We start from the raw sequence: 21,306 nt of genomic DNA on the forward strand, positions 1-21,306 counted from the left end.
GGAGGGTCTCTGAAATGCTTCTCACCCTGCCCCATAAGCTGCTCTCCAGTCCCCCTGCAAGCAGGCTTCTTACACCCTGACCTTGCATGCCCCAGATCCCAGAGGTCCAGATATTGCAGTGCCTGATGCCAGGCTGGCAGGGTGTGTGTAAGGATGTGGCTGCAGCAGCTTCTTTTACAGGTAGGTGCTTCCTGTATCCCCCAGGTTGCCTTGTCACATCCAGTAGTGGAGGGATTTTTAGTAGCGAGGGCTGAACTTGATGTGCTAGCACTGAGCAGCTTTACCTAGGATTCAGAGGAACAGCCGTGTTAGTCTGTATTCGCAAAAAGAAAAGGAGTACTTGTGGCACCTTAGAGACTAACCAATTTATTTGAGCATGAGCTTTCGTGAGCTGATCACATCACATCTGATGAAGTGAGCTGTAGCTCACGAAAGCTCATGCTCAAATAAATTGGTTAGTCTCTAAGGTGCCACAAGTACTCCTTTTCTTTTTACCTAGGATGTGGCTAGCTTGGTCCTACCATCAGACTTCACTGCAGGTGTGACAGAGCCCAAATCCCCTGGGGCAAGGATGGGCAGAGCTTGTCTCTGAGAGCCTCACTGTTCGTGGGGAAAAGCTCCCCTCCCCTGCCCTGCCCAGCTGCTGGAGGTCACTGGCTATAAAAAGTCTCCCCTTTGCCATTTGGAGTTATGTTCTGCAGACACAGCACACGTCAAAGGGCACTCTGGATGTCAGTGCGGCTCCAAGAGCTGCATCTGTTCTGATCCCAGGTGCAGGGGGGGGGGGGGATCTTTACTTGCCAGCAGACCCAGAAATGAAGCAAGCAGGGAAGCAGCCTAAGCATTTCCACTCTCAGTTTGTCTGTGGCTGCGAGGGACTTTCAAGTTGGAGCAAACTTTTATGAAGCCAGCACTAGGGTGCTAGCCCTCAGGCTGCAGGGCTAGCAGCAGTGAGCATATATCCTTGCTGCTGGCCCTTTGGAGGAGCTCAGTCGGCATCCTGGCAGCATAGCAACTGTGGGTGCTGTGACGAAGCGGGACTGTTCTTAATGTTTCCTCTGAATATTGTGGGGATGCCTCAGTTTCCCCTATGCAGTTCTTAAGTATCTAGGGGGTGGGATAAGGGTGTATGATTGTTGCAGAGCCCTAGAGGGCAGGTGTGTGCAGGGGTCTGGACACAGAGAATGGCCGACACCCTGTTTCCTGGCAACTGATGGCCTCGCCCTTCCACCCTGCAAGGTGAGATCTAAAGAGTTGGAGAACAAAGGAATCAGGTGACCTCCTGGCCTGGGAAAGGGACAAAGCCCAGAGGAGGAGGGGCTGGAGGGAGTTTCAGTTTGGGGCTGGCTGGGGACATGCAGTGAAGGGCAGACGGAGTTGTCTGGCTCACTGCCCCCCAAAATGGACCCAGCTGAGGGGTCCTGTTCTCTGCACCTACAAGCTCTGTGTTAGACCATGTTCCTGTCGTCTAATAAACCTTCTGTTTTACTGGCTGGCTGAGAGTCCTGTCTGACTGCGGAGTTGGGGTGCAGGACCCTCTGGCTTCCCCAGGACCCTGCCTGGGCGGACTCGCTGGGGGAAGAGCGCCATGGGGCAGAGGATGCTGAATGCTCCGAGGTCAGACCCAGGAAGGTGGAAGCCAGGGGAGCTGTGTGTCCCGCAGACAGGCTGCTCCCAGAGAGGAGACTCCCCCAGAGTCCTGCCTGGCCTCGTAGGGAGCAGTTCCAGAGCATCGCCTGGGGACTCTGTGACAGGTGACAGGTGACTTGTGCTGTGTTATTGTGAGAGGGACACCTGTTCGGCGGTAAGCAGGCTGCAGCCTCAACAGACCTGCTGCTGTGCAAACTTACCTTAGGGGAATACAAGTCCCTTGTCCTCTTTCTCCTCCCCAATACATCTAATGTGAGTGCTGTGAGGGGCTCACATGAACAACAGAAAGGTGAGTATGGGAGGGTTTCAGAGTAACAGTCTGTATCCACAAAAAGAAAAGGGGTACTTGTGGCACCTTAGAGACGAACAAATTACAAGGACTCCTTTCCTTTTTATGGGAGGGTTGCGGACCACAGGAAAAGCACGGTATGCTACTGTGTGCGGGAGACAAGCAAGCAGCTCATGTCACACGTGGGGGGGGCAGGGAGTAGCAGCTCATGTCACACTGGGGGGGGCAGGGAGTAGCAGCTCATGTCACACGTGGGGGGAGCAGAGGGGGTAGCAGCTCATGTCAGACATGGGGGGGCAAGGGGTAGCAGCTCATGTCAAATGGGGGGGCAAGGGGTAGCAGCTCATGTCACACGTGGGGGGGCAGGGGGGTAGCAGCTCATGTCGCGGGGGGCAGGGGGTAGCAGCTCATGAACACATGACTTACGAGGAGAGGCTGAGGGAGCTGGGATTGTTTAGTCTGCAGAAGAGAAGAATGAGGGGGGATTTGATAGCTGCTTTCAACTACCTGAGAGGTGGTTCCAGAGAGGATGGTTCTAGACTATACTCAGTGGTGGAAGAGGACAGGACAAGGAGTAATGGTCTCAAGTTGCAGTGGGGGAGGTTTAGGTTGGATATTAGGAAAAACTTTTTCACGAGGAGGGTGGTGAAACACTGGAATGCGTTACCTAGGGAGGTGGTAGAATCTCCTTCCTTAGGTATTTTTAAGGTCAGGCTTGACAAAGCCCTGGCTGGGATGATTTAACTGGGAATTGGTCCTGCTTTGAGCAGGAGGTTGGACTAGATGACCTCCTGGGGTCCCTTCCAACCCTGATATTCTATGATTCTATGTCACGGGGGGGGGGGGGCAGGGAATAGCAGCTCATGTCGCGGGAGGGCAGGGGGTAGCAGTTGATGTCACGTGGGGGGGCAGGGGGTAGCAGCTGATGTCAGACTGGAAGGGCAGGGGGTAGCAGCTCATGTCACACGGGGGGGATCAGAGGGGGTAGCAGCTCATGTCGCAGGGGGGCAGGGGGTAGCAGCTCATGTCACGGGGGGGGCGGGGGGGTAGCAGCTGATGTCACGCGGGGGGGCAGGGGGGGTAGCAGCTCATGTCACGGGGGGGCGGGGGGTAGCAGCTGATGTCACGCGGGGAGGCAGGGGGTAGCAGCTGATGTCACACGTGGGGGGCAGGGGGGTAGCAGCTGATGTCACGCGGGGGGGGGCCGGGGGTAGCAGCTCATGTCGCAGGGGGGCAGGGGGTAGCAGCTCATGTCACGGGAGGGCGGGGGGTAGCAGCTGATGTCACGCGGGGGGGCAGGGGTAGCAGCTGATGTCGCGCGGGGGGGGCAGGGGTAGCAGCTGATGTCGCGCGGGGGGGCAGGGGGTAGCAGCTGATGTCACGCGGGGGGGCAGGGGGTAGCAGCTCATGTCACACTGGGGGGGCAGGGGGGTAGCAGCTGATGTCACGCGGGGGGGGGCAGGGGTAGCAGCTGATGTCGCGCGGGGGGGGCAGGGGGTAGCAGCTGATGTCGCGCAGGGGGGCAGGGGGTAGAGTCACGGTGGGAGGCGCGTGGGGAAGGAGCCCGTGGAGGGGCGGAGCGGAGGCGAACGGAGCCGGGCGGACCCCGGCGGACCCCGGCTCTGCCCCACGAGCGGGGCGGGAGGCTGGGGCAGGAGCGGTCGCAGCAGGGCAGACTCCCGGGTGACGGGGCTGGGCGGGAGCCAGCGGCACCGGGCGGCGGCCGCTGCAGGCTCGCGTGTTCCCGGGCCCGCCTGTGTCCGCGAGGGGACCCGGAGGCTCGCGAGCTGCAGCCCGCCCAAGCCCGACTCCGCGCTGCCGCGCCCGCCCGCTCCCTGCACCGAAGCAGCCTCGGAGCCGGGTGCCCTGAGGGGGGGGCTGGAGAGCGCGGCCCCCCCCCGGAGCGCGCCCCCCCAGAGCGCGGGCCACCCCCGGAGCGCGCCCCCCCCAGAGCGCGCCCCCCCCCAGAGCGCGGGCCCCCCCCCAAGCGCAGGCCCCCCCCGGAGTGCGCCCCCCCAAGCGCGGCCCCCCCCGGAGCGCGGCCCCCCCCCGGAGCGCGCCCCCCCCCAAGCGCGGCCCCCCCCCCGGAGCGCGCCCCCCCAAAGCGCCCCCCCCCCGAAGCGCGGCCCCCCAAAGCGCACCCCCCCCGGAGCGCGCCCCCCCCAAGCGCGGCCCCCCCCCCGGAGCGCGCCCCCCCAAAGCGCCCCCCCCCCGGAGCGCGCCCCCCGAAGCGCGGCCCCCCCCAAGCGCGGCCCCCCCCCCCCAAGCGCCCCCCCCCCGAAAAGCGCGGCCCCCCCAAAGCGCACCCCCCCCGGAGCGCGCCCCCCCAAGCGCGGGCCCCCCCCGGAGCGCGCCCCCCCTGGAGCGCGGCCCCCCCCCCGGAGCGCGCCCCCGGCACAGGCTGAGCGGTTTGGAGGAGGCCCCCTCGCCGCCGCCGCCGCCGCCCCCTCAGGCGGTATCCGGGGCTGGGCATAGCGGGCGGGGGCGGGGCCGTGGTGCGGGCACCAGGGGTGCCGGGGTTTCCGCAGGGGCGGGGGATACTGAGCTCTGAGCCCCCCCCACCCCGCGCCGGGCCCGGCCCGGAGCATCAGGGGGGCACGTGGGACTGGGGGCTCCGCTCTGCGGGGGGGGGGGGGGGGGCCTGTGACCGTGCACGTGACTGGGGGGGTCACGTGCCAGGCGCCCTGTGGCCGGCTAGGCTACTGAGCAACGCAGGGACAGGCAGAGGGGGAGACAGCCCGCGTCACTGCCCCAGCCCCCCAACCGCCATTGGCTCCCCCATCGCCCTGCTCCCCGCCCCGCCCCGCCCGAGGGGGGCAGACACCCACGGAGACTACAGCCCCCAGCATGCACCGGCCTAGAACGCCCTGCGCTACGGCACCTGACTTCCGCCGCCCGGCTGGGAACACGTGACCGGAAGGGCGTCGCCTCTTGGGAACGGTGACCGGGCTGAGGGCGGGGTGCGCGCGAGGCGTCCGACCCGGAACTGCCGCCGACCCCGGCCTCCGAGACGCGTCCTCTCGCAGCGCGCCCGGCAGGAGGTGACGGTCGCGGGGGCTGGGCCCGCCCTGCCGCTCGGCGCGCGGGGGGTCGGGTCGGGTCGCTCCGGGCGGCGGCGGGAGGCCGCGGTCGGTGTGCGAGGCTCGGGGGCCCGCGGCCATGGGCAGCCGGGCTGCTCCCGGCCCCGCGGGGACCTGCCGGAGGCCGGCCGGCTTCGGGCACGCCCGGGCTCGCCGCGGGAGGGGACGAGCCCGGGCTCGCCGCGGGAGGGGACGGGCCCGGGCTCGCCGCGGGAGGGGACGGGCCCGGGCTCGCCGCGGGAGGGGACGGGCCTGCGCTCTCCCGGGCGAAGCGCGTTGGGCCCCGCGGGCTCTGGCCGCCAGGCCTCGGCGGGCCGCGGCACCCGCGGCTGAGACCGGCCTTGTGTTTTCCAGGGGACGAGCATGGCCTCCGCCAAGCAGCTCGCGGACTTTGGGTATAAGGCCTTCTCCGGCTCCATGATGCTTCTGACCGCCTACGGGGGCTATCTCTGCAGCGCCAGGGTTTACCGCTACTTCCAGCGCCAGAAAGCCCTGAAGCCGCCTGACCAGAACCAGCTAAAGACAGGGGTCGTTGAGGACTGAGTCCTGCTCTCTGGCCGGCTGCCTGGCCAGAGGCTAGGTTGAGATTACGCCTGCTGCAGTAACCAGGTAGCACGTGCAACCCTTCCCGATCACAAATGAGGGCTAGCTTAGATCACTTGGGGTTTTCCTCAGGCACACTACCGTGTCTGGAGATTTTCTGCACTAGAGAGACGTTACAAAGTAACTCTGTGTAAGCATCTGTTTTGATCACGTGATTAAATATTTTACTTACTTCTCCTCTTGTCAGTATGTGACTAGAACCACCTGAGTGGAGGAGTAAGTCAGTTAAATCAACATCAATACACAATTTTACTCAAAACCCCGGGCGGGGGGGGGGGGTGTCTGCCTTGATGCCATTCTTCTAAAATTATCCACTTCCAGGCCAGCAAACTGAATAGCCGCAGGTTGAGGGAGACTGAGGGCTTGTCTACACTTAAAAACACTGTAGCTGTATCCCTATAATGCTTCAATGGAGACATTACCTACACTGATTGGAGGGGTTCTCCAGGCAGCATAGGTAATCTACCTGAGAGGCAGTAGCTAGGTTAATAGGACTATGTCTCAACTACTGCAGTAAGTTGACCTATGCTACGCATGAATAACGTAGCTGGAGTTGACATAGACTCGTAGAACTGGAAGGGACCTCGAGAGGTCATCTAGTCCAGTCCCCTGCACTCAAGGCAGGACTAAGTATTATCTAGACCATCCCTGACAGGTGTTTGTCCAACCTGTTCTTAAAAATCCCCAATGATGGAGATTCCACAATCTCCCTAGGCAATTTATTCCAGTGCTTAACTACTCTGTCCGTTAGAAAGTTTTTCCTAATGTCCAACCTAAAGTGCCCTTGCTGTGATTTAAGCCCATTGCTTCTTGTTCTTAACCTCTGAGGATAGGACAATAATTTTTCTCCCTCCTTGCAACAACCTTTTATGTACTTGAAAACTGTTATCATGTCCCCTCTCAGTCTTCTCTTCTCCAGGCTAAACAAAACCAATTTTTCCCTCATAGGTTATGATTTCTAGACCTTTAATAATTTTTGTTGCTCTTCTCTGGACTTTCTCCAAATTGACCACATCTGAAATGTGGTGCCCAGAACTGAACACAACCTAACCTAACCTCTAACCTAGTTAGAGCGGAGTAGAGCAGAAGAATTACTTCTCGTGTCTTGCTTATAACACTCCTGCTAATACATCCCAGAATGATGTTTGCTTTTTCTGCAACAGCATTACACTGTTGCCTCATATTTAGCTTAGCAACTGCGACCCCCCAGATCCCTTTCCACAGTACTTTTTCCTAGGCAGTCATTTTCCATTTTGTATGTGTGCAACTGATTGTTCCTTCCTAAGTGGAGTACTTTGCATTTGTCCTAATTACTTCAGACCATTTCTCCAGATCATTTTGAACGTTAATCTTATCCTCTAAAGCACTTGCAACCCCTTCCAGCTTGATATCGTCCTCAAACTTTGTAAGTGTACTCTCTCTACCATTATCTAAATCATTGATGAAGATATTGAACAGAACCGATCCCTGCGGGACCCCACTCCTTAAGCTCTTCCAGCATGACTGTGAAGGACTCATGATTACTTTCTGGGAACGATTTTTCCAACCAGTTATGCACCCACCTTATAGTAGCTCCATCTAGGTTGTATTTCCCTAGTTTGTTTATGAGAAGGTCATGCGAGACAGTATCAAAAGCCTTACTAAAGTCAAGATATACTACATCTACAGCTTCCCCCCCCGCATCCATGAGGCTTGTTACCCTGTCAAAGAAAGCTATCAGGTTGGTTTGACATGATTTGTTCTTGACAAATCCATGCTATTACTTATCACCTTATTATCTCTTATGTGTTTTGCAAATTAATTGCTTAATGATTTGCTCAGTTATCTTTCTGGGTACAGAAGTTAAGCTGACTGGTCTGTAATTCGCTGGGTTGTCCTTATTTCCCTTTTTATAGATGGGCACTATATTTGCCCTTTTCCAGTCTTCTGGAATCTCTCCAGTCTTCCATGACTTTTCAAAAATAATTGCTAATGGCTCATATCTTCTCCTTAAGTATTCTAGGATGCATTTCATCAGGCCCTGGTGATTTGAAGACATCTAACTTGTCTAAGTAATTTTTGACTTGTTCTTTCCCTATTTTAGACTCTAATCCTACCTCATTTTCACTGGCATTCACTATGCTAGATGTCCAATTGCCACCAACCTTCTTGGTGAAAAACAAAGAAGTTTTTAAGCAGCTTTGCCATTTCCACATTTTCCTTTGTCTTTCCCCCCTCATTGAGTAATGGGCCTACTCTGTCCTTGGTCTTCCTCTTGCTTCTAATGTCTTTGTAAAATGTTTTCTTGTTTCCTTTTATGTCCCTAGCTAGTTTGATCTCATTTTATGCCTTGGCTTTTCTAATTTTGTCCCTACATACTTGTTTGTTTATAGACATCCTTTAAGAAAAGGAATACTTGTGGCACCTTAGAGGTTAACAAATTTATTTGAGCATAAGCTTTTGTGAGCTACAGCTCACTTCATCAGATGTATTCAGTAGAAACTCTGAAACCAGTCATCCTTTGTAATTTGACCAAGTTTCCACTTTTTGTAGGATTCTCTTTTGAGTTTTAGATCATTGAAGATCTCCTGGTTAAGCAGGGCGGTCTCTTGCCATACTTCCTATCTTTCCTACACAGTAGGATAATTTCCTCTTGTGCCCTTAATAATGTCTCTTTGAAAAACTGCCAACTGTCGTTCAATTGTTTTTTCCCCTTAGACTTGCTTCCCATGGGATTTTACCTACCAGCTCCCTGAGTTTGCTAAAGTCTGCCTTCTTGAAATCCATTGTCTTTATTGTACTGTTTTCCCTCCTACTATTCCTTAGAATCATGAACTCTACCATTTCATGATCACTTTCTTCCTGGTTGCCTTCCACTTTCAAATTCTCAACCAGTTCCTCCCTGTCTGTCAAAATCAAATCTAGAACGGCCTCCCCCCCTGTAGCTTTCTCCACCTTCTGAAATAAATTATCCAATACATTCCAAGAACTTGCTAGATAAGCTGTGTCCTGCTGTGTTGTTTTCCCCAACAGCTGTCTGGGTAGGTCAAGTTACTGCAGGGTCTGCACAGTGCGGAGGTCGAGGGGAGAAATTCTCCCACTGACTTACCTTACTCTTCTCATCAGGCATACAGTACAGGGGTCAACTTGAGAGCGAGCTGCTGTTGATTTGGTGGGTGTTCACTATACCCATTAAATCAATCTCAGAGAGTGGAGTCTGGCTGTACTGTAGATGTAACCTAGGAGAATTCTCCCATTGACCTAGCATTGTCTACACCAGGAGTTAAGTCAGTTTAACTGCATTGCTTGGGGGGGGGGGGGTGGATTTTTCACACTGCTGAGTGAGTTATACTGACCTAATTTCTTAGTGTAGACTCAAACTGAGGAAGTGGAGAACAAATTTCTGGAACAGCTTTGGACTGAGTCCTGCTTCCAAGCATATTAGATTTTGTAAACAATAGTTTCACATCCACGGTAAAGTCTTCCAGTCACCAAACGATCCAGAAATGCATGAATTTAACAGTTGTGTGTCCTCCTCCCCATGGCCAGATGCTCACTTCCACAAGCTTAGAGTTTCATTTCAATGTTAGACGGTTCTGGGGACAGGCTTGAGATTAAAAGTAGAAAATAGACTAAGCAAATTCCTACAAGAACTTTCCTTTAGTTGGAAAAAAAAATTATGGACAGTGGAGTTTGCTGTAGATTTTGGTCTCAACACCAAGCCTAACAGACAGAGGGCCTGGTGCAGTCTGAACTTTGCTTTGGACTGTTTTATCTCAATGCTACTAGAGTAACAGTGCTATAAAACAGGTAAGCCACAGCTGCTAGTTCCTCTTATTAACTTTAGAGTTTCCTTAATAGTAATTGCAGGATGTGTAAGTATTTCTCAAGACAGTATGAAGTGGAAGTAGGTTTGGCAAAGGCTACTTGGAAAAGTATTTGGCCATACTAGACATAGTGTACCTTGCTAAACTTTCACTATGTGTTCTACTCACATACATCTGTAGCAAAAGAACCCTAACTCTGGGGCAATTTAGGGACATTGAATAGAAATTATTGGAGCTAGGAATAATGAATATTCATGGAGGTAATGTGTCCAGCTTTGCACACAGTGAATAATTTTACAAAATGTTTGTGAAGAGCCTGTCACTTGATTAAAGCTCGTTTGACCTATAGTCAGAGCACCATAGCTGGCACTTAAGTGAAGCACTGAATCTTAAACACTATTCTCTCTCATTTGAGACAGCAGTCCCTACTGGCACCATGCTGCCTAGAGTATTAGGGGGGTTCACTAGTTCAGGAGCAATTCAACAACTTTCTGCAGTGTATAGGATTTCTTTCTTATATGCTAAACTTGCTCAATAGAATCATAGAATATCAGGGTTGGAAGGGACCCCTGAAGGTCATCTAGTCCAACCCCCTGCTCAAAGCAGGACCAATTCCCAGTTAAATCATCCCAGCCAGGGCTTTGTCAAGCCTGACCTTAAAAACCTCTAAGGAAGGAGATTCTACCACCTCCCTAGGTAACGCATTCCAGTGTTTCACCACCCTCTTAGTGAAAAAGTTTTTCCTAATATCCAATCTAAACGTCCCCCACTGCAACTTGAGACCATTACTCCTCATTCTGTCATCTGCTACCATTGAGAACAGTCTAGAGCCATCCTCTTTGGAACCCCCTTTCAGGTAGTTGAAAGCAGCTATCAAATCCCCCCTCATTCTTCTCTTCTGCAGGCTAAACAATCCCAGCTCCCTCAGCCTCTCCTCATAAGTCATGTGTTCTAGACCCGTAATCATTTTTGTTGCCCTTCGCTGGACTCTCTCCAGTTTATCCACATCCTTCTTGTAGTGTGGGGCCCAAAACTGGACACAGTACTCCAGATGAGGCCTCACCAATGTTGAATAGAGGGGAATGATCACATCCCTCGATCTGCTCGCTGTGCCCCTACTTATACAGCCCAAAATGCCATTGGCCTTCTTGGCAACAAGGGCACGCTGCTGACTCATATCCAGCTTCTCGTCCACTGTCACCCCTAGGTCCTTTTCCGCAGAACTGCTGCCTAGCCATTCGGTCCCTAGTCTGTAGCGGTGCATTGGATTCTTCCATCCTAAGTGCAGGGCCCTGCACTTATCCTTATTGAACCTCATCAGATTTCGTTTGGCCCAATCCTCCAATACATCAAGGTGAGAGAAGTTTACAGAGCAGGAGCTGCTGTTTTAGAGAAATGCAGAAAAAATGCAAGTCAAACAAATTTCTGAAGCTTTTTTTAATCAGATAAGAGTAAACAATTGTATAAAATAACTCAAATTTCTGAAGTTCTGCACATGATTATGACACTCAGGTGTCTTCCATTGCCCCTGAAGTACCATTGAGTAAAGAAAGAAGCAAAGCCTCTGCTGTCCTGATTTCCAAAGTCAGTGGTGTGGAAAGGCAGCTGCAGCAATGCTCACTTCTGTCTTTAAAAACACACAGGCAGGGCTGCAATCTCTGCCTGTGTGGAAAGTTAATATAACCCACGAGCATTGCTCCATCTTTGGCTAATGTCCTGTCTTATAAATCTCACCAACCATAGCCTGTAACTCCTGTAAAAAAGTCTTAAAATTCACATGAGCTGCAGGTATGCATGTGCTGTGATATTTCTCTAAATTAAGGTCAGGCGTGCAACATTTTTTAGGTTGTATTTAAGACTTTGGATGGGCATCAAATACCACTTGGTCCGTCTTAACAGCACAGATTATAAATTATACTCTCTTTAGCACATAGCATCCCAATGGCAAGTTAAAACACTCTTTGTCCATCACAATCCGATTCAATGCATGGCTGTAACACAGAGTCACAGCAGGACTGATAATTTATAAATGATTTAAAAAACCCTCTGTGCTACAGCTTACAGCATGATGTATCTGGGTGATACCAGACCACAATCTAAATGGATCCTGGAATGCAGCAAGAAAACATACTGAACTTGCACTGGGTCAAGAAACATTTTTGGAATGGTACCTTAACCAGTCCACAGTCAATGTCCATCCCAGCCCAAACTCATTCCATCAAGCTTGAGTTGATCCTAGTAAAAACCAGTTTGTCACACAAAAATACTTTTGCAAATAATATTAGAGATGGGACTATTAAATACAAAATGGCTTATATTCTTAAAAGTTAAATTTGCATCTTTGTTTTTGCATTAGTAATTGGCTCGGTTCGGTCCCTTCTGTGGTGTGAAACCTTAGACTGGTCTGGATTGTGCCCATCTCAGAGTTGATGGATGTTTTTTGAGGGAAGGGGTATCTTGATTAAAGATCACTTAGGAATGTGGAGTGCAACACATCTAGATATTTAGACCCAAGTCCATGTTTGCTGGAGGCCTCCCCCAGCATTACTCCTCTTCTGCCCATTGGGCACTAGCCACATGACCATTAATCCGATTGGCACCATTGCTTGAAGTGCTGAAGATTCCTTTTGTGCTATTTGAAGTCATGTCGTCCTCTTCAGAACTGCTCTCTACATCACTGCGATCATCTTTTGATACCTGAAAGTTTAAAATCAAAGGCAGAGGTGGAAGAAAGATTACAAATTCATAGGGAACAGCTATTTGAGAGGTCTTGTCTATCTGATCAGTTTCCCCCGTATTAGATTCTTTGAATTATTTAAAGTTGAACCCCACAAGTGGGACCTTCCAACCACATATAGGGAGCATGGTACAGAATTCAGAACAGGGGACCAAGTCAAGAGATGATGATGATGTACAGCTTTGGCCAAGCTAACTTTTGCACTTCCAGTTCAGTATTATAGCTCTCTTCACATGGATGTGTTGAAGTGATTTCAGATCCATGGAAGGAGCCCATAGCAATATATCACTGTTTGATACTTCTTCCAGTAGCTAAATTATAGCACAGATTATAAAGGATGCCTTTCCAAATGGCAAATTAGAAATATTTGTTTTAGTACTAAATTATGAGTTACCAGCTTGTTCAGACACCTTTTGGTAATCAGTTTTAGTTTCTAAAGGGATGAGTTTGTTTGTTTTTAAGGTTTGCTCAAAAGAGTACTGATGTTTTATTTCAAAAAGGAACTGGCCCCATTTAGCACATCACCATTTGTATAAGATGCTTCCCTCTTTAGAGCCTGTTTACAGAGAACTACACAGTGGGTTAGTTATCTAAGGCATCAGTTCCCAAACTTTGATTCATGTACCACCTTTGTAAAAAGTTATTGTGAAGTGCATTGATGAAACGTCAAGCGCATGTACCACCAGTGGTATCCTGACCACATTTTGGGAACCCCTCTTCTCAGGAATGGGTGTACACAAACTCTTAATTTGTGAGCCAAAATACATTTGAATGGTGGTCTGTAGAAGGGAAAGGTTAATTTACAGTCATGCAGATGACACTAGGAATGCAGAAAGCATCTATAACCAGAAAGCCTTTATAATTTACATCTCTACAGATGGCCACTCTTAGGTCTTATGATCATAGGATCTGTCTAGTTTGCATGTGAAGCTTAGAATCCTCCAAAATCTCTCCCCGTGCTTTACAAGGTATTGGCCGGGGAGAGAGTTTGATGTACAATTTCAGAACAAAAGGAGTACTTGTGGCACCTGTGCCTAACAAATTTGTTAGTCTCTAAGGTGCCACAAATACTTTTTTTTTGTGAATACAGACTAACACACCTGCTACTCTGAAACCTGAAATGTCAGGTTTCAAAGTCTGAAGACTAGAGAAGTCAGCCATGCAATTTCATGGTATTCGCTCCTTAAAGTTTACCACAAGGGGGCAGTGTATCATCAGTATAATGCCAAATGATGCATGACAGTGTGAAAGAGAAGGTGGGTGATGAAATATCTTTTATTGGACTGACTGCTGTTGGTGAAAGAAACAAACTTTCAAGCTCCACAGAGATGACCAGACCTGATGAGCAGCTCTGTGGAGCTCAAGCACTTGTCTCTTTCACCAAAAGCAGTCAGTCCAATAAAGGATTATCTCATCCACCTTGTCTCACACATCCTGGGACCAATACAGCTACAACACTGCAAACAACAATGCGAAAAGCTCACTAACTCAGATTTAATCATACACAAGTAACCCAGTAACTGGTTAAATGCCACGGCTATAAAGGCATGGGTGCTGCAAGAGGTGAGCTGTCTCCCTATTTCCCCATTGCCTGTATAGAGCACTTCCCTACCCTTGCACAGCCCAAGACAAGCTCCCTGTACCTGTGAGTCTGGAACTAACAGCCCCCAAGTATACGGTGGGCAAGCAGTTTCTCAGTGACTAACACATTCCACCAAAGATCAGGATCAGGATCAGCCCTGCCTACTCTGAGTTGGCATACAGACTCAGAGAGCAAGTTTCCTGACAAATGGAAAAATCTGGCAGAAAGCCAGTGCCAGTTAATGATTTCCAGGCTGGGTTTCACCAGGCCAGCTGCATGTGCAAACTTAACCTAGGAGGTGCCAAAACCCCTCTGCAGCTGGAGGTTCCCTATCTTCCCCTACCATACCCCATTTTAGCAATTCAACTGGCCAGGGAAAGGAAACAGAAACCCCTAGATGTTATTCTGCTTTAGTCCCACAGTCATTTGAGAAAAGTATTTTTCCACCATCTGGTTTTTCTTAAGTGAGAACTAAAGATAATTCTCTGTGTTGCTATAGCCCCCTCCATCCATAGATCTCCTCAGTGTTACAAGCACTGAAACAGGTATCCCCTTTTTATACACTGGCCAACGACAGTCACACAGCCAGTTTGCGGCAGAGTTGGGAACAGGCTCTCAGTCCCTTGTTCTAGCCACTAGACAAACCAGCACCTTAGGTTCCTGTGATCTGTAACCACACCTTGTTAACCTGGGTGCAACTCACAATGAGGCAGGCAGTTTAAAGGAAGCTGCAAAATGCAGCCTATCTGAAGCCAAACAGCTTTTCAGACTCTCAGTTTTGTATTTATGTCTTAAAGCTCAGAGAGAAAGAGACACACACATGGTCCACTCTACAAGCAACAGCACAGATTACACTTACATGCAAGGGATGAAACTGTCCAGCTCCAATCTGGCACAGAGAAAAGGAGTGAGAAAAGAGTGGAGAGTACAGAGGCAGGGTCTAGTCCTTTCCTGGCTAGGTCACCTGGTCAGGAGAGAAAAGCAAGGAGAGGAGAGAGATATAGACCTCCAGGTGTGGGGACAGCTACACGGACAGATACTGTACTGGGAAACTAGCAGCAGCCATGGAAGACAGCAACAAATGATAATAGACCACACACACACACACCTTGCAACATGCTCCTTCCCCACCCCTCAGAAGGCCCTCCCCCCAACAGACATTGCCAGAGGACTGCTTCAACTATTCCTTTAGGCTAAACAAGTTCCCTACAAACAGACCAGCCCAATAGTCTATAGGCAGTGAAAATGCAATCATGAGTGGGATTCAGGCTTAGTTCCCAAACAGCTAGGGGGGCACAAACATCTGTTACTGTCTAGCTACCCCTTCTGGTGGAGGATCAAACAGCACTGCCTGGCTCTGAAGGAAGCTGCTTCCAGCCATGACACAAATGGGTAAAAATGGGGAGCAGGATCCAAGATAATTGAAGTACTCCAGCCTTCAGCCACTGGCCTGAAAACCACTGATTCAATAGGGAGGAACTTGACAGCAAGCTATTCAGGGCCTGTTACTAGTCAAATGCATGTGAATTTGTCTCTTCCACCCACCCCGGTGCCTGGAAATCGTCAACTACAGGCAGCAGGGGAAAAGAAACTGTGCTAGAAGCCCATGGATTGTGTCTGGAACAAGCATCCCTCTTCACAGAGCACTTACCTAAAAGCCACAGCTTGAAATTTTCCTTCTGTTCCTTGGATGTCCATCAGAGCCAGAAGGAGATAGTTCAGGCTGCCTCCCTGTCATGTCTTTCAAGGCATATGGAAGGACTTTGCATCACTGTTACAAGGATCATGTCTTTGGTGATACAGAGTCGCTCCTCCATAAGCAGACCTGGCAAAATCCTGGGAACTCCAGTATAACCCCAAAAAGCAGCACTAGCATCAGAGTACAGGCCAGTAACAGCTCATCTAGGCTTTGATGTGCTGGGGACAGGACAGCAGCTCCAAAAGGCAAGCTCCAAGGCCTTTTATTTTTATTCTAGGAGTTGGCTGGGGTGGCAGACAGGCCAAGAAATGCTTATCTTTGAGTGAAGTGGTGCGACAGGCACGAGCGCCAAGTCAGAGAGCACAGTATGCTCTTAGGACGAACACTAACTGAACTACACTTATACGTACCGCCTCTCTGAGGCAGCTGGGCCTGCAGCAGAGAGCAGCATCTTCCCCTCTAACACGAAGCGCTGCCGTCCACACCCTTATCCATCAGGCATTCATTCTAACCAGAACATTCTGCAGGCTGAAACTGGACACTATAAACAGAGTCCCACTGGCCCACTGTCAGCAGGTCCCACTACATTTCCAGTAGCCTCCCTTGCCATCCTCACCTGGATTACATTGTTGCACTGTTGGGATATGCACCGACAGTCCTAATCCTGGGTTATTACTGTAGTGAGCTCCAGATATTGAGCTCACATCACCCTAGATGTCGGTAAGGTTGGATTTTGTAACATGGACAATTTCCCCAAGATATTTAGATGCTCCTAATGGCAGCTCCAGATTAAACCAGGGAGCACAACCTTCCCCGCCTCGTACTGCATAGAGAGTGATTGGTCTTCAAGCTGCCACAAGAGGGAAGGCAAAAGCCTTGATCAAGTTACCAGAACAAGCAGAGCAACACACAAACTGAACTGCAAGATGTCATTAAAGCATTTGAACAGGCCAGACAGCATTATTCACTTGCATGGCCAGACCATCAAAAAGCGTGTGCCTCCCAATGTAAACACTTGGGCCACGTGGGTGCTAGAGCCTGCCAAGCCTAACTGACCAGGACAGCCCTAGATGAAGTTAGTCACTCACGGAAACAGCAAACCTGCTACCCTCACCTTGGAGCCAGCACTGGCCTCGCTGAACAATGCAGACGTCTCCCTCTGATTTTCAAACAGATGCCCTGATCACCTCAGCGCTTATGAGAGAGAGAGAGAGAGGAGCCAGCCCAGCCACAGGAGCCCTTACCTTTCCTCGCAACAAGGCCTTGTAGGCAATGCGAATGATGAGACAGGACCAGATGATGTGCAGAACCTGCAGGGTTACCAACAGTCCATTGAACAGCCACCATGAAGGATAAGGGCCAATCAGCTCCCAGCTCTCAAACAAGGTAGTATTCAAGATCCTAAAAGAAAATCAAGGAGCTTGTTGGATTGGCTGCTTTGCTGCTTGACTAGAATTCCCAGTTTTCAACTCTGAACTGAGCTGACTGGGCAGACACACAATAGGTATCTGTCCCATTTAAGCTTCTATTGCTTTGCTCTTTTCATAGTGTGATGCCCCTGATCTACTGTCCCTTGCACAGTAGAGAAAGGCCTGAAGCTGGACTTGAGTTAAAGTCCCTTGAACTAAGCAGCAATAGGAGAAGATGTGGAGACTCAGAATTTAGGTTAAATATAAAAATCCACTCTCCACCCTCTTCTCCAGGGTACGATCAGCATTCACAATGGCGTCAGAGGGAGAGATGGCAATTGCTTGGATCACCAATGCTGTTTTGGATGTATACATGGCATTGAGTGGAGAGATGAGCCTTATTCACATGCACAGATGATCTTGACCACATGTAAAGGTCAGGAATGCCACCTGGGGGCTTTGAAGAATTTTTGACAGTGAAGCTGCTGTTCCCTTACTCCTAGCCATTTCCTCTGTCCCTTCTCCCAAGTCAAAGGAATTGAAAACCAACTAGTGGGTCAAAACCAGGTCCTCCTTGAAGATGGTTATGGAATTGTTCTCTTCACTGGGATTTATTGGCAGTACTTAAGGAATTTAATAAAGCAGTCTGATTGTTTATAAAGTAGTCACTAGGGTAGATTGCGGAGAGATTTTTTAAAAGATCAATGCTTTCAGCATTTATTGAAAAAGTGAGAAATTAACTTTCAGGAAGGGAATCCAGAGCCTTAGTTGCAGTTAAAAATAATGGTTACCTAGGCAGCAGCTTGTGGTGGAATCAGCATGCAGTTTCATGTCATTATACCACTGATCAGGGAAGGGAACCTGTACTAAGTGGAATAGCATAGCAGCTTCAGATGCAACTGGAGACTCACAAGTTCTCCCTCTGAAGCTGAGGAATTACATTACAGCCAGTGGAAACCACATTCAAGATTTATAAGACACATTGAGTGACAGGGTGGTCTGCATCATGGCAGACAATGGAGTGAAGAGCAGAGAGAGGATTGCCTCACTTGTCAGTGGAAAGCAGTAACACCCGCCCGTCTGAAGAGAGCATAATTTGTGGCAGGCAGAGGGGACCGACATTTTCCCTATCTAGACCCTTTTATATTTGTTTGGAGCTATACAAAAATTAAAAGGGATGCTTTTCCAAGGGCCCTTGGTGCCTCTGCCTCGGGGACAAAACTAAAACTAAATAGGAGCTTATCCTACCCCAGAAATACATCCCAAAGAGATGGAAAGTAGGCCCTTGCTGTTTACAAAATAAGGATGTAGGACCATGACAAACCCAGGTGTAGCAGACCTTAGAAGACACCTTCTCTAGGAAAACAAGACGTGGATAAATACAATGATCAGCAACAAGATCCCACCAAGCCTGACTTTGTCCACGTGGAGGGGAGGGGAATCTCATTACGGAATGATTAATTACAAACAGCTACGATTTCTAAATTCAAAAATACCCCAATACCTATTTCAGGCTCTATGCAGCTAGAACAGGAGTCAGGGCAGACAATCTGAGACCAGCAGGAGAGGAGCTAGGTACTTCGGATGACCATAAAGAAGTGCGTCACAAACAGAACCTTGCCTCAGAGAGGATATGCCTCACTGGCATCTCAATTTTTACAAGATCTTCTCAAAAGACATTAAACCACCTTTGGTTCTGTGGGTTCGTCTACACCGGGACACTCAGGAAAGTTTGGACAAATTTATTAATGATATGAAGTTAATGCACACTAAATTGCTGGGTAAATGCTCTCAGTCGGAAGTAAAGTGGCCTTTACTGAAGCTTAACCCTCCAAATCCACAAAGGGTTTAGGGGTGCTTTAACGTCAAACCTTTATTTTATTCATCTTAGTTCCCTGTGTAGACAAGCCTGATCTGTATAATGTCTGGGAGTTACTGGCTGGGAGAGTAGGCTGCAGTTGGGGGTGGCATTCAGCTGCACTTTTTGACTCTGTGCTCACACTAGGGGTGCTCCTACTCTAAGTACATGACAAAACATGAAGAAACCACTCTGACAAAACCTCAAAGCTCTGCTCCTAAGCAACATTTAGGAGGGCTGCAGCTTCATGCTGAGGGGCTGCCTGTAATGAGCGAGAGGATCCCTAATACAAAGACTGCCTTTAGAGGAGGGAAGGAACAAATACTTGACTCTATTCAGAAAGATCCAGGTACTTACCAGAAAGGGTAAATACCCAGTCGCGTGACTATGAACACAACACCAAAGAGTATGAAGGTGGCATCACACAGGCGCTGGTACTTAGCATAATTGGCCAGCTTTGCAGCCTGAGAAAAAACACAAAAGTGTTAAAACAGCATTCACCAGACACAATCATTTGATCATATGGAAAACAGTGCTGGAGCACTCAAGCCACTAAGTCACCAAGGAGTTTGGAACATTTAAGGACTATTATCAACTTGGGAGATGTCCTGGGGGAAAGCCAACAGAGTGGAATCAGCAGTGTGTATTTTTGGGACATCCAGCCTGGATTGTGTGTGGAGGGTGAGGGGTGAAACAGGAGAGGCTAGGTTTTATCCTCTTGCCTCAAGAGTGTGCTCCTTTGTCATTAGGGATGCAAAGCTCAGACAGGAAGCAGCAGGCAAAACTTACCTCTAAGAGGAAGTCTGAGGCATCATGTAGACATAGCACCAGAGTTCCCACCCGCAACATGTTATTCATATAGGAGAATGTAATGAGTCCAATTGTAGCCAAGTGATGGACAAACATGATCAGGAAATCCTGAAAGGGGAAGATGAAATGTGAGGGATCTTTGGCAGCCAAATGATCACAGACACTTATAACAGGGGCACCACGACTGACAAAAAAAGGGCCATATGGTTATTTTAGGTCAGACACTCAAGCTCCTTGTTTGCAAAAAGCAGAGCAGATTTCAGCCACAATCATCTTTACTTGGGAGGTGCAGACCACAGACACTACAGGTCCCAGCATGCCGCATCGGGATTAACAGTTTTGCTTCAATCAAGATGGAATATTGCATGCTGGGGCCTACGGTAGTCTCCTTGGGCTGCAGCTCCATAGCAAAGATAAGTACATCTGCAGGCCTCACTGTAAAACTCCAGAGGCCAACATATGGCCTGCACTTTGACTCTCCCTGCTTTGGGATGACTGCATTGCTAGCATATGTCTACACGGCAAGCAGCAGTGAGTATCAGAGCCTGGGTCTACAGACTTGAGCTGTGGCACTATAAATAGCTCTGCAGACATTCAGGCTTGAGCCCTGAAATCCAAGGAGGCGGGTGGGCTTCAGAGGCTGAGCTTCAGCCCAAGACAAAATACCTACATGGCTGTTTTTACTGCCATAGTCTGTAGACTTGATGCTACAGGTTTCTGATTGCCATGTAGATGTATCCCTAAGGTCTACTCTAGAGATCACTGACCTGAGTAACAAGAAATAGACCTGCTATTACTGCTATCAAGTGGGAAAAGCCCACCAGAAGTAAGGCAAGCAGAGGCCATGTGTGGTCCATGCATCAGGGCCTGCCTGGCAATACAGTAACAGCAAATCAGTCCATTAAAATTCTACAACACATACAATTTTCTGACATAGCCCCCCAATACCTATGTCCTGCATTTGCATCTTTGTTAAGGCATTTCAAGCGGGGAATTAATCAACTTCTGTAGTGCTGAATTCTTTATTAAAATGAATAGAAAACAATGCCCCAAATGCTTCTCTCTCTCCATTTCTGCGGCTGCAAGATCTACCATAGCTTGCTTGACTTTTTGTATTTCAGGACAGAACAAATCCAGAAGTTACAGAATATTTGGGGGGGGGGGGGGGGGGGAGAGAGACGGGACGACAAAGTCAATACAAGAATTGGGACAATTTTCTACTTTACACTTTATAGAGCAAGAGTAATAAACCGCTGGTTTCCTCTGAACTGTCGGTTTGTTTTCCAAGGACAAACACTAAGCCAATGGCTAAAACTCGGCAGAGTGGAATTAGATTTTAGTGATCATGACCAGCCATCATTCTGCTATTCACATGGATGAAAAGTCACTTTCCAAATTCATTTTTTTAAATCATTTCTACCATCTTTGCCCCATGGTCATCCTGTTCAGTGAGGCATTCAGTTGTAAAGAGAAGACTGGAAATCTTGTCCTTGATTTTTAAGGTAGAAATAATTCCCACATCTTTTGGAGGTGGTGGAATCTCCTTCCTTAGAAGTTTTTAAGGGCAGGCTTGACAAAGCCCTGGCTGGGATGATTTAATTGGGGATCGGTCCTGCTTTGAGCAGGGGGTGGGACTAGATGACCTCCTGAGGTCCCTTCCAGCCCTGATAGTCCATGATTCTATGATTGCTGCTCAACTGCAAGTGAATGTCACAGCTCCTGAAAATGCCAGTTAGCACCAACTTTTATCCAACTGACCTGCTTTGGCACTAAGGTACCCATG

The 21,306-nt window shown here is 49.6% G+C and overlaps 2 protein-coding genes across 7 annotated transcripts in view; one reads left to right on the plus strand and one right to left on the minus strand.

The window, feature by feature from the left end:
• The first annotated feature begins 4,832 nt into the window (after positions 1-4,832).
• Positions 4,833-21,306, plus strand: part of COX14 (cytochrome c oxidase assembly factor COX14) — a 40,165-nt gene continuing 23,691 nt past the window's right edge. The window contains exons 1-2 of one of the 3 annotated variants that reach the window (XR_012155712.2): positions 4,833-4,980; positions 5,374-5,628. Coding sequence is in view for 1 of the 3 variants with exons in the window: in XM_073318487.2 (XP_073174588.1) it covers positions 5,383-5,562 (180 nt within the window). In the remaining 2 variants the exon portion in view is untranslated. Of the gene's footprint in view, positions 4,981-5,373; positions 5,798-21,306 lie in introns of those variants that run through there. The other 2 variants (XM_073318487.2, XM_073318486.2) reach the window with 2 other exon arrangements.
• Positions 10,849-21,306, minus strand: part of CERS5 (ceramide synthase 5) — a 44,239-nt gene continuing 33,781 nt past the window's right edge. For 2 of the 4 annotated variants that reach the window (XM_073318481.2, XM_073318480.2), the window contains 4 exons: positions 19,503-19,631; positions 19,071-19,177; positions 16,691-16,847; positions 10,849-12,125 (listed from right to left, as the gene is read on the minus strand). In XM_073318481.2, the coding sequence (XP_073174582.1) occupies positions 11,973-12,125; positions 16,691-16,847; positions 19,071-19,177; positions 19,503-19,631 (546 nt within the window). In that variant the 3' untranslated portion in view covers positions 10,849-11,972. Of the gene's footprint in view, positions 12,126-14,579; positions 14,712-16,690; positions 16,848-19,070; positions 19,178-19,502; positions 19,632-21,306 lie in introns of those variants that run through there. The other 2 variants (XR_012155711.2, XM_078849476.1) reach the window with 2 other exon arrangements.

This window comes from Lepidochelys kempii, chromosome 20 (assembly GCF_965140285.1).
Source record: "Lepidochelys kempii isolate rLepKem1 chromosome 20, rLepKem1.hap1, whole genome shotgun sequence".
Lineage (NCBI taxonomy): Eukaryota > Metazoa > Chordata > Testudines > Cheloniidae > Lepidochelys > Lepidochelys kempii.